The 12,304-nt window shown below is 40.9% G+C and overlaps 1 protein-coding gene across 17 annotated transcripts in view; it reads left to right on the forward strand.

Moving 5' to 3' along the window:
- The window catches only part of LOC140201702 (alpha-(1,6)-fucosyltransferase), an 889,182-nt gene that overhangs the window by 853,711 nt on the left and 23,167 nt on the right, over positions 1-12,304 (forward strand). For all 17 annotated transcript variants that reach the window (XM_072266344.1, XM_072266353.1, XM_072266324.1 and 14 more), the window contains one exon: positions 6,607-6,757. In XM_072266344.1, the coding sequence (XP_072122445.1) occupies positions 6,607-6,757 (151 nt within the window). The remainder of the gene's footprint in view (positions 1-6,606; positions 6,758-12,304) is intronic.

Genomic DNA, 12,304 nt, shown 5'->3' on the forward strand with positions numbered 1-12,304 from the left:
TCTCTTCACTATATTTGGCAGAAACCAGAAAGTTTTTTTTTTGCTTTCATCCTTAGTACGTGACTCAAATGATACTGAAATGTAATGAGCCAGGTTGTGTTGTCTGGCAGCAGCTGGTTCTGCAGAGAACCCGAGATGTCAGCTATTCACAGCTCAATTCATTTCAGATTGAAACAACTAGGAGATTAAATACTGATGCACCTCTCCTTGCTCTCCTGCTGGCTCCACCGTTGGACCTAAAGCTCTAAAGCTGCATTGTTTTAGTAACCTTCACAACTTTCTTCAGTACGTTTTACTATACTTGTGCTGGCCATTACAGAAGCAGTATTTTCTCTTTTTCTCCTCCATTCCATTGAGAGTTATGCATCCCACCTTCTGACTTCCACCTAGGATAGCTGGTCCAAAGAAAAGTGGGGTTACTCACCCTATGGTGGGTGGGAGGAAAGAAATATACATTCAGTTAAATGTTTAAGTTACATAATTTATTTTACTTCAAAAAGTAATTAAAAACGTTACATAGTATTTTTGTGTTTTTAGTTATATTTATTTTTCTTTCAGACTTGGTAAATCTATTTGTATAGTATCTAAATGTCCATTACTGAAAGGGGCATTTGAGACTCTTGAAAATAGCTTTAATAAGTGGTGCTCGAAAGGCAGTGCCTCAGTGGGACACTGCCTGAAGCCAACTTGCCTCTTCTCTTTGAACTCTTCAATGCTGAAGTGCATTTAATTCAAGCCCCTGCTTTTGGAAAAGAGACATGCAAGTTAAGGCAGGTGAAAAGTTGGATTCCACTGGATCCTATCCCATTATTTCTCATGCAAATTACCCTGTGCCTGCATCACCACAGCCACTCTGGGTCTGCTTCTGCTCCTTCTGTGAAATCAGGTGACGAGTTGAAAAGCTTGAGAGCAAGTGATAGGGGATGAAAGTAGAGGAGGAAATAATCTGCAGGGACACTGCAGTGAAGATGTTTACAGGAAACTAGAAACAGATTTAATAAAAAAACTTGAGTCAGCCATTGCAAGCGATTAAAAACTGAACCATTGATACCTTCAGTGATAATGCATGTATTAAATTGGGGCTGCAAAGTATGTTAAAGATACTGAATTGTGCTCCATACAGTAAACACAATATGAGATATCTGGGATTTTCAGGTACAGGAGCCTGAAGACACACTGAACATGATAAGAACAGCTTCTTCCCCTCTGGCACCAGATTTCTGAATAGACAATGAAGCCATGTACACTATCTCACTATTTTTCCCCTTTTTTTTTGCTGTGGTTTTGCACTTCTTTTTAATTTAAATTTTTAATATATTTTTTCTTTTTTGGTTTTTATTATTATGTTGCTATTATGTTATTATGCTGTGTTGCTGCTGCAAAACAAGAAATTTCATGACATAGGCCGGTGATATTAAATCTGATTCTTATACTAATTCTGGAAATGAAGAATAAGAAAGGGATGATCATGTTAATGGGATTATATTATAGCCTACCCAATAATCACGGGAGTTTAGAGGAGCAAATTTGTAGATAGATCACAGTGTGTTTGAAGAAACATAATTTTATGACAATACGTGATTTTAGCTTTCCATATATTGTCGGGGATTCCACCTATATATCTTTATTAGACGAGACCTCTAATCTGTCATATCTGAGCACTGCCATGACATTCTGCTTGACTAGTAATGTCATCCCTCCCACTCTATCATGCATAAAGCAACAGAGTCCCAGATCATTGAGCTACCAGTACTGCCCCTCCTTGAACCAAATCTCACTAAGGCTACAATGTCATAATTCCACATGCTGATCCATGCGCTAAGCTCATCTGCCTTTCCTACAATACTCTTAACACGCTGGAGGAACTCAGCAGGTCGGGCAGCATCCGTGGAAAAGATCAGTCGATGTTTCGGGCTGGAACCCTTTGTCAGGACCCCGCATCTGCAGATTATTTTGTGTCTACAATACTCTTTGCATTGAAATATATGCAACTCATAACATTAGTCCCACCATGTTCAACTTCTGGAATTTTGACTTTTTTTATGTTAGCTTACCAGTACCTTTTCCCACAACCACTCCATTATTTGCTTTGACACTCTGGTTCCCATCCTCCTGCAACTCTAGTTTAAACCATTACCAACATTAACAAACCTTTCCAATGGATGTTAGTTCCCCTCCAGTTCAGATGCAAACCATTCGATCTTTACAGGTCCCACATTCCCTAGAAGAGAGCCCAATGATCCAAAAATCAGGTCCTCCCTCTTGGACCATCTCCTCAGCCATGTGTTAAACTGTATTATCTTCCTATTTCTGGCCACACCTGCACAGGTAGCAATCCTGAGATCACAACCCTGGAGGTCCTGTGTTTTAACTTTGCACCTAACTCCCTGAACTCACTTTACAGGAGTTTGTTACCCTTTCTACCCATGCCATTGGTACCGACACAGACCATAACTTCTGATTGCTCACCCTCTCACTTAAGAATGCTATGGACTCGATCCAATATGTCCCAGTCCCTGGTATCCAGGAGGCAACGGATCATCTTATTCTCATCCACAGAACCTCCCTAACCTTTGAATTGCCTATCGCTATACCCAACTCCTCAACCCCCTTCCTTTCTGAGCCACAGAGCGAAACTTAGTACCAGAACCCAAGTTCTCTGTAGTATTTTATGAAGAGTATCAAAGAAAGCTTGCTGCACAATGCTTGCCCAATTAAGTGTCAGCTCAGAATAAAACCTGTTCCTGCAGTGTATTATTCAATTTTCTACTGCCCCTCTCCTTTAGACAATCAATCTGGTGCCAAATCAGTGAATACTGGAGCAGTGGAGCATAGATAATAAAACTAGGCAAAGCCATTTTCGCCTTATCTCTTACCATTGATAATGAGGTAATTTATTAAGTCTTGACTAGCATCAACCTTGAGAATAAAACGAACGGGAACAGTGCTGTAGAGATTTTCATCCATATGCTGTAATTGGAAGTTTTTAATGTTAATCATCGAAATAGGTATTCTCATTGATACAGAGAATCCTATTGAAGCTATTATTTAAAATAGAAAAAGATTTCCTTTGTAAGGTACTCTAACATGTCACAAATTGGAAAGTGGAATTACTAGTCATTAATTAGCTTTAAAGTGCAGATATTATTGCTAATAAAAGAACAATAAGGGAATAACATTCAGTTGTTTGCTACCTGCCGATTTACTGGTGGAATAATAGTGCCCACTGACATTTCAAAATGGCATAGGCAGCCTAACAACATGGCTGACTAAACCACGGTCACACATAATTCTGCTCTCTTTTTTGCTCTATATTCCAGCATCTGCAGTCTCATGTCTCAATTTTGCATGACTCTGTAATATCAGTATTTTCATTATGGGATATGGATGTATCTGACAATATTTGTTTGTATGTCCTTGAGAAAGTGGTGGTGAACAACTATAGCTTTGAATGGCTGCAATCCAAAGAAGAGCTTTTGGATATGAAGTTCAGATATTCAGACAAGGCATCAATGAAGGATTAATAATATCTTTCCAAGTCAGGATCAGGTGGGTTTTAGAAGGAAACCTACAGACAATGGTGTACCCATTTCCTTGGTACCCATGTCATCTTTGATGTAGGTTGGCAAGTAATTTTGGAATAGCATACTTGAGTTAAGTATAGATGAAATGAATATCTGGGTTAATAGTGAGGAGCCAAACCGGTGGTCTGCTTTGTTTCTGGATGGCGTTGAGATTCTTGAATATTGTTAAAGCAGCACTTAACTAAGCAGGTGAAAGATAATTCTATCACACTGTTGTCTTGTAGATATTTCCTTCCTATGTCCTATATGATTCCTACATTAATTTCATAAACTATCTCAGGACCTAGAAAACTGTAAAAAAAAGTAAAAGGAGATGGTGAAAGGCCTTGGGGATCCAAGAGATATGTTACTGACCTTGTAATTTCCAGTCTCAAACCTACTCCTAGAGATGGTTCAGTTGAGTTTCAGGTCAAAAAGATGTGGAAGAGGAGCAACTGGTGCTGCTATTAAATGTAAAGTGTAGGTGGTTAAGTTCTGGAAAGTTTATTTTTGCCTCATACTGTAAATGTCAGTCAATAGTGCTTGTCTGAATTTTGTTTTGGTTTCTTGGGCATGGACATGGCCATGTAGATTTTATATTTACAAATGCTTGTTAATTGTTGAAATATTTCTTCAGTCATTTTCTTTCCCAGAAACTTAAATGTAACGTGCACAGTTTGTTGAAAACGTCAACTCAGGACTTGGAACTGCTTAAAAATGTGGTAATAGCTTCAATTCAGATCACAAAGTAAGTGGTAAAGTTGAAACATATTAAACACAAGAGATTCTGCAGATGCTGGAAATCATGAGCAACACAAAAAATGCTATGGAGAAATTACAGGAAGTTAGTGAAATCAAAGTTCATGCCATCAGGTTGGTGGCTACTCAGACACAATATGAGTTATTGCTTCTCCAGACTGTGTTTTGACTTATCATGCCAGTAGAGGAGTCTATGGACCAACATGTCAGAATGGCAATGGGAATGGGTGGCCGAATTGAAATGGGTGGCCATCAGGAAATCCCATCTTTTGTGGTGGATGGAGAGTAGGTGATGGATGAAGCAGTCCCCCAATCTCACTAATGTAGAGAAGGCCACACTGGCAGCACCAGATACAGTAGATGACCCAGACAGACTCATAGGTGAAGTGTCTTCTCACCTGAAAGGACTGTTTGGAGTACTGAATAATAGTGAGGGATGAGGTTAATGGGGCAGGTGTGGAACTTGTCCCACTTGCAGTGATAAGTGCCTGGAGGGACATAAGTGGGGAATGACGAATGGACAAGGGAATCACATGGAGACCTATCCCAAAGGACAGCAGGGAGTGGGGGTAGAGGGGAGAGAGTGATATGTTTAGTAGTAGGATCACTTGTAGATGGTAGAAGCTATAGAGAATAATGTGCTACATATGGAGGCTCGTGGGGTGGTAGGTAAGGACAAGGGGAATCCTATCTCTGCCACAGGAGGATGGGGTGAGGACAGATGTGCAGGTAATAGAGGAATTATAGGTGAGGGCAGCATTGGTGGTGGCAGGAAAAGGCCGATTTTTGAAAATGAAGGATATCTCAGATGTTCTAGGAAATGGATCAGGACTGATGAGCCAAATTATGGTCATGTAACTTCACAGAAGAATTCAACTAGATTATAATTTTCAATCAAACTCGCTATTCTTAGTTCCAATCCATCATATTCCCAGATGCTAGCAATATAACGTTCTAGCCACACACACAATATGCTGGAAGAACTCACCAGGTCAGGCAGCATCTATGAAAAGGGGTAAACAATCAGCGCTTCAGGCTGAGGCCCTTCATCGGGATTGGTAGAAAAGTTGAGAAGTCAGAGTAAGAAGGTGGGGGGAGGGAAGGAAGAAGTACAAGGTGGTAGGTGATGGATGAAATCGGGAGGGGGGAGTGGTGAAGCAAAGCGCTGGGAAGCTGATAGGTGAAGAAGATAAAGGGCTGGAGAAGGGGGAATCTAATAGGAAAGGGGAGAAGACAGTGGAAGAAAGGGAAGGGGAGGAGCACCTGAGGGAGGTGATGGCAGATAAGGAGAAAAGGTAAGAGAGGAAAAAAGAAATGGGGAATGGTGAAAGGGGGGACAATCACTGGAAGTTTGAGAAATTGATGTTCATGCCATCAGGTTGGAGGCTACCCAGATGGAATATAAGGTGTTGTTCCTGAGTGTGGGGTCTGTTGGGGTCATCTACTAATCCACTGCTCCTGGTGTGGCCTCCCGTATATTGCAGAAACCCAACGTAGATTGGGAGACCGCTTTGCCAGAAAAAGCGTGATCTGCTGGTGGCCACCCACTTCAATTCTACTTCCCACTCCTATTCTGACGTATCAGCCCACGGCTACCTCTACTGCCACAGTGAGGCCACACTTAGGTTGGAGGAGTAGCACCTTATATCCCGTCTGGATAGCCTCCAACTTGGTGGCATGAGTATTGATTTCTCGAATTTCCAGTAATTGCCCTTCACTGCTCCCATGAGAATAAGTGATCATGGAGCTGCTGGTAGTGAATTGCTGACTTCATATCCTTTTGCTCATTCCTTGGCATTTTTGTTGGATTGGCGGTATTTTTTTCTAACCCGCCTCTGCTCGGTCATTGGTTTTAAATCCCACTGAACCCATCAAAGTAATGCCAGCAGCATCTATGGAAGAGCCACAAAAGAACGTGCTTTTATACATGGAGTACATATTGTATTACCTTGCCTCGTCATTGTGGGCATTCACTTCCAGTGCATTATTGAATTATGATTTCCTTAAAGTTGTTCACTTGTTTTGGAAGTACTCCTGAGAGCTGCTTTTGCTAAGATGGATCGGATGATGTCAGCTCACGTGTAATAACTGTTGAGATAGCAGGCAGGTCCGTGGTTGGCGTTACATGATGGGGGGGGGGGGGACTAAATAAATTTGAAAGAAAACGATAGCGATTGTTACACTATCTTTAAGACATATTTACTGATTTCCCTCATTTGTAATTGTGAATTGTGTTTAAATATTGTGAGAGCCTACTTTCTTAATTTGTTTTTCTAATCTGCAGATACCCAGATTATGAATTCATCAGTGATAACTCCATCTCATTTTCAGCTGGACTGCATAATCGATACACAGAAAATTCACTGCGAGGTGTCATTCTAGACATCCACTTTCTGTCTCAGGCAGACTTTTTGGTCTGCACCTTCTCATCCCAGGTATGAAAGCTAAATAAAATGTCTAACCAAAAAAACAGCAACCAGTGTGCATTATCACGCAGGCGATCTCTCCGGCACAGCCAAAACTCCTAATATTAAATCATTTCAATAAAGAATGAGATTGATGCTAGCCAGAGATCAAAGAAACAGGAGAAACTTCTTATAAACTATGTATTTCCTTACATCAGTGGGCTTCCTGAAAAAAGTAGTTAGGATTTCCCTGGAATAAGAAATGTCTTGTCACTTTCTGGGTCTTGCACAAGATGTACACTTTTGAAGGTTACATTACAATTAGATTATACATATACCTGGACCTTTAATTCCATATTCCTTTAAGGTGCTTTATGATTATGATAGCATCTTCAAGAGGCCAGGGAATTGATGATATTCAGGCAGTGTGGTATTAAATTAAATTGGCATCATCGGTAGTACAGACATGGTGTGTAGAAGGGGCTGCTCCTGTGCAGTGCTATTCTATGTTCTCTGCTAGGGACAGAGTGGAGTGGTTTCGAGTGTATGCTCTGTTGCAGGTCCCTGGTCATGAAATGGCGCCTATATGTGTGCGGGTTAGGTTTGATATTAGAACCTGTTTACTCAAGCAAGTTGTTTGCATATGTCGTGAAAAGGTTTGCATGGCACGACAAAAGTGGAATGCGTTCTGATATCTGCCAAGTGATTGTGACAAATTTATTATGTCTATTACGTGGAGGTGGGTATCACATTGGTATTTAAAAAAAATGCCCAAACTTTTTTATTTGGCCATGTTTGGAAATAGCAAGTTCTCATGGCATGCTCCTTATGGAACTTCTGTATGATCAAGCTGTTTTGACCAATTCTCTCTCTGCATTCATGAATGGTTGAGATGTAATCCTCTGATGTTCTTGGGCTATGTATTTTAAAGTATATTAATATATGTACTGAGTTTTCCTGAAGTTATGTACCACTGGTGATGTGATTTGAACTGGCACTCTAATTATGTTTGTCCTGTCAACCAGGAGTTTGTGTGACAGTTAACAGATCACCTGTGCTTATCATTGATGGCAAGGTCACCCAAGAAAATATTTTATGATAGCCATTTCGTGATAGTTAATTATGATTTTGCAAATAGTACTCTTGAACCTATAATTGCTTATGATTATATCTGGTTACTGTTGTGTAACTGGCAGGAAGCATTGTAAGTGAAAATTAATTTACTCCTGGGATAGCCATCTAGCAGTGAAGGGTATGAGTCATTGCAATTGTTAATTACTACTGCCTATGCACCACCACTTTGTTCTGTGTAGTAAAACAATTAAATGTAGAATGCCATGTTCAGTTTTGGAGGTGATACAAAGAAAATTAACTGAGCATAGACATGGGCGCCAAATATTCCTGTCATTTGTTGGCTACTAAAGACCATAGACCGTAAGACATAGGAACAGAATTAGGCTATTTGGCCCATCATGTCTGCTCCGCCATTCAATTATGGCTGATCCTTTTTTTTTCTATCTCCTCCTCAACCCCAGTTCCTGGCCGCCTTCCCATAACCTCTGATGCCATGTCCAATCAAGAATCTATCAATCTCTGCCTTAAATACGCCTAACGACCTGGCCTCCACAGCTGCATGTGGCAACAAATTCCACAAGTTCACCACCCTTTGGCTAGAGAAATTTCTCTGCATCTCTGCTTTGAAAGGGCGCCCCCTATCCTAAGGCTGTGCCCTCTTGTCCTGGACTTTCCCACCATGGGAAACATTCTTTCCACATCTACTCTGTCTAGGCGTTTCAACATTCGAAAGGTTTCAATGAGGTACCCCCTCATCCTTCTGAATTCCAGCGAGTACAGACCCAGAGCCATCAAACGTTCCTTGTATAATAACCCTTTCATTCCAGGAATCATCCTTGTGAACCTCCTCTGGACCGTTTCCAATTCCAGCACATCTTTTCTAAGATGAGGGACCCAAAACAGTTCACAATACTCAAGGTGAGGCCTCACCAGTGCCTTATAAAAGCCTCAGCATCACATCCTTGCTTTTGTATTCTAAACCTCTTGAAATGAATGCTAACATGGCACTTGCCTTCCTCACCACTGACTCAGCCTGCAAGTTAACCTTCAGGATGTTCTGCACAAAGACTCCTAAGTCCCTCTGCATCTCAGATTCCTGGATTTTCTCCCCATTTAGAAAATGTTCGCATATTTATATCTACTACCAAAGTGCATGACCATGCATTTTCCAATATTGTAAGCAGCCTCATGTGTGGCACCTTGTCAAAAGCATTCTGAAAGCCCAAATATACAACATCCATTGCATCCCCTTTATCTATCCTATTGTAATCTCCTCAAAGAATTCCAACAGGTTCGTCAGGCAGGATTTTCCCTGAAGGAAACCATGCTGACTTTGTATTATCTTGTCCTGTGTCACCAAGTACTCCATCACCTCATCCTTAACAGTTGACTCTAACATCTTCACAACCACTGAAGTCAGACCAACTGGTCTGCTGCCTTTCACCTTTCTTAGAAAGTGGAGTGACATTTGTAATTTTCCAGTCCTCTAGCACCATGCCAGAGTCCAATGATTTTTGAAAGATCATTCTAATGCCACCACAATCTTTAACGCTACCTATTTTAGAACCCTAGGGTGCAGTTCCTCTGGTCCGGGTGACTTATGTACCTTTAGGTCTTTCAGATTTTTGAGCACCTTCTCTCTTGTAACAGTAACTGCACCCACTTCTCTTCCTTCACACACTACAACATCAGGCATACTGCTAGTGTCTTCCATAGTGAAGACTGATGCAAAATACTCATTTAGTTCATCAGCCACCTCCTTTGTCCCCTGTTATTATTTCTCCTGCCTCATTTTCTACTGGCTACTTGGAACAGGCCATGTTTCAAGCCTTCACTGGTAATGCTCCCAACTCTGTCTATATTCTACTGATGACTGCATTGGTGCTGTTTCATTCACCCATGCTGAGCTAATTAATTTTACCAACTTTGCTTCTAACTTCTACCCTGCCCTTAAATTCACTAGGTCCATTTCTGACACCTCTCTCTCCTTTCTTGATCTTTCTCTCCATCTCTGGCTTCAAATTGTCTACCATTATCTTTTATAAACCTACTGAATCCCACAGCTATCTTGACTATACTTCCTACCACCTTGCCTCCTGTAAAAATGCCATTCTCTTTTCTCAGTTTCTTTGTCTCCGCAGCATTTGTGCCAAGTTAAGGCTTTCCTTCCCAGGATATCAGAAATGATCTTCTTCTTCAACGATCGGCTTCCCCTTCCTCCACCACTGATGTTGCCCTCACTCGGATTTCTTCCATTTCATGGACATCTACCCTCACATCATCTTCACACTGCCTTTACAGGAATAAAGTTCTTCTTGTCCTCACCTATCACTCCTTATGCCTCCGCATCCAGCACGTCATCCTCTGCAATTTCTGCCAGCTTCAATGGGACCTCACTACCAAAAACATCTTTACCTCTTTAGCTCCTCCACCACCCCAATTCTCTACTTTCTATAGGGATCGCTCCTTCTATAATTTGTCCCTCCCCACTAATTTTTGTCCCTCCCCACTAATTTTTCTTCTGCCACTTATCCCTGCAAGTGGAAGTGCTATACCGGACCATTCATCTCCTGCCCCAAACAGAACTTCCAAGTGACGAAACACTTCACTTGCAAATCTGTTGGGGTCACCTACTGTTTCCAGTGCTCCCAGTATGGCCTCCTCTACATTGAAGAGACCCAACGTAGATTGGGGGACTGCATTGTTGAGCATCTTCTCTCCACTTGCAAAAAAGCAGGATTTCCCGGTGGCCAACCATTTTAATTTCAATCCCATTTCCCATTCCGACATATTGTCCTTGACCTCCTGTACAGTCACAATGAGGTCGCCCTCTAGTTGAAGGAACAACATCTCATATTCCATCTGGGTAGCCTGCAATCTAATGGCATAAACATTGATTTTTCTAACTTTTGGTAGTTTTCCTCCTACCCCTTCCCTCTTCTTCAAATCCCCACTCTGGCTCCCCCTCTTACCTCTTCTCTTCACCTGACTATCACTTCATCCTGGTGCCCCCCCATTTCCCTTTCTCATATGGTCCATTTTCCTCTCCACTCAGATACCTTCTTCTCCAGCTCTTTAACTTTTCCACTTATCACCTCCCAGCTTCTTACTTCACCCCTCCCCCATCCACCTGCCTTCTCCTATCACCTTTGAGCTTGTACTCCTTCCCTCCCCCTGCCTTCATATTTCTAGGTACTTCCTCTTTCCTTTCCAGTACTGATGAAGCATCTTGGCTGAAACATCAACTGTTATTTAGTTCCTTAGATGCTGCCAGACTTGCTGAGCTCCTCCACCATTTTGTTTGTGTAGCTAATGCTTGAATAAAGGAGTAAGGAGGGAACGATCATTATTGTCCTATTGTCATTGGAGTTTAGAAGAATGTGAAATTATCCTCTTTAAGTTTATTAGATTCTGGTTAATTGCTATAGGGTATGTTCTCTGTTGGAGAATTAAGAACCAGGACTCAGGGTAAGGGAGAATCCCACTTAGAATTGAGAAGGCCAAGAATTTTCTCTCAGAGATCTGTAATCTACTCTGGAGAACTGCACAAGCAGAATTCAGGCTGTGATAGATTCTAAATTGAAAGAAAAAACAAGGATTATAGTGTTCAGGCAGGAAAGTAGAGCTGAGGTCAACAATAAAAGCAATTGTAATCCTTTTAAATGATGTAGTAGGTTCAAGATACTGTTGGCCCACTTCAGTCTATTATGTGCTCGGATGTAATCACTAACATGGTTGTTCATGTTTCTGGAGGTGGTTAACACTGAAAAGCTGTTTGACTATTCAGGTGATGAACAAAGAAAGATATTCCTTGATCGAGGATCAAACATAAGCTGACGTTCGATTATCAAAGAATTGTGAAATCTGGATTGTTAGTTTTCGCTGTTCTGTTCGAAGAGCCTTGACTAACTACAGAAGGTCTTGCAAGACTTCAGATAAACTTCACTTTATAAATCACACTTGCTTTCCGATCTTTTGATTGTCCAAAGCTTTTTGGCGTGAATAAGCTAAATGTGTTAGCTCATCAAATTTATATTGTAAATATTAGCATCTTATTGAAAATGAATATGAGAATAAAGCCAAACTCCATGACTAAGTAAGATAATTGCATATTCTCAGACTCACACTCTTAAAAGCAAAGAAATCAAATAGAATAGATGTTTGATCATAAAGACTGTACTGTGTTGTCAGATGTTACCATTGAATATGATGCACAAGGGAACCCAAAACTATAATAGATGCTTTAGGAAAAGTATTCAGAGCTGCTTTTAAGAAACCTAACAGCATCTTGATGCTGATAATGTATTCCTACAGATACATGCAGTACGAGGCTTTTGATGATCCTGTGTAGAGAAGAATAGCACCAGTCTTTAATCACATTTGAAGTTTCTGAAATTGGAAATTTAAAGCAGCTGATTAGGTGAAATTCTGAAGAAGTGAGCAAATTAATAAAGACTCGAGGGGAAATGCTGCAGAGTAGTTATTTACTGCCAGTAACACTGT

This window comes from Mobula birostris, chromosome 1 (assembly GCF_030028105.1).
Source record: "Mobula birostris isolate sMobBir1 chromosome 1, sMobBir1.hap1, whole genome shotgun sequence".
Lineage (NCBI taxonomy): Eukaryota > Metazoa > Chordata > Chondrichthyes > Myliobatiformes > Myliobatidae > Mobula > Mobula birostris.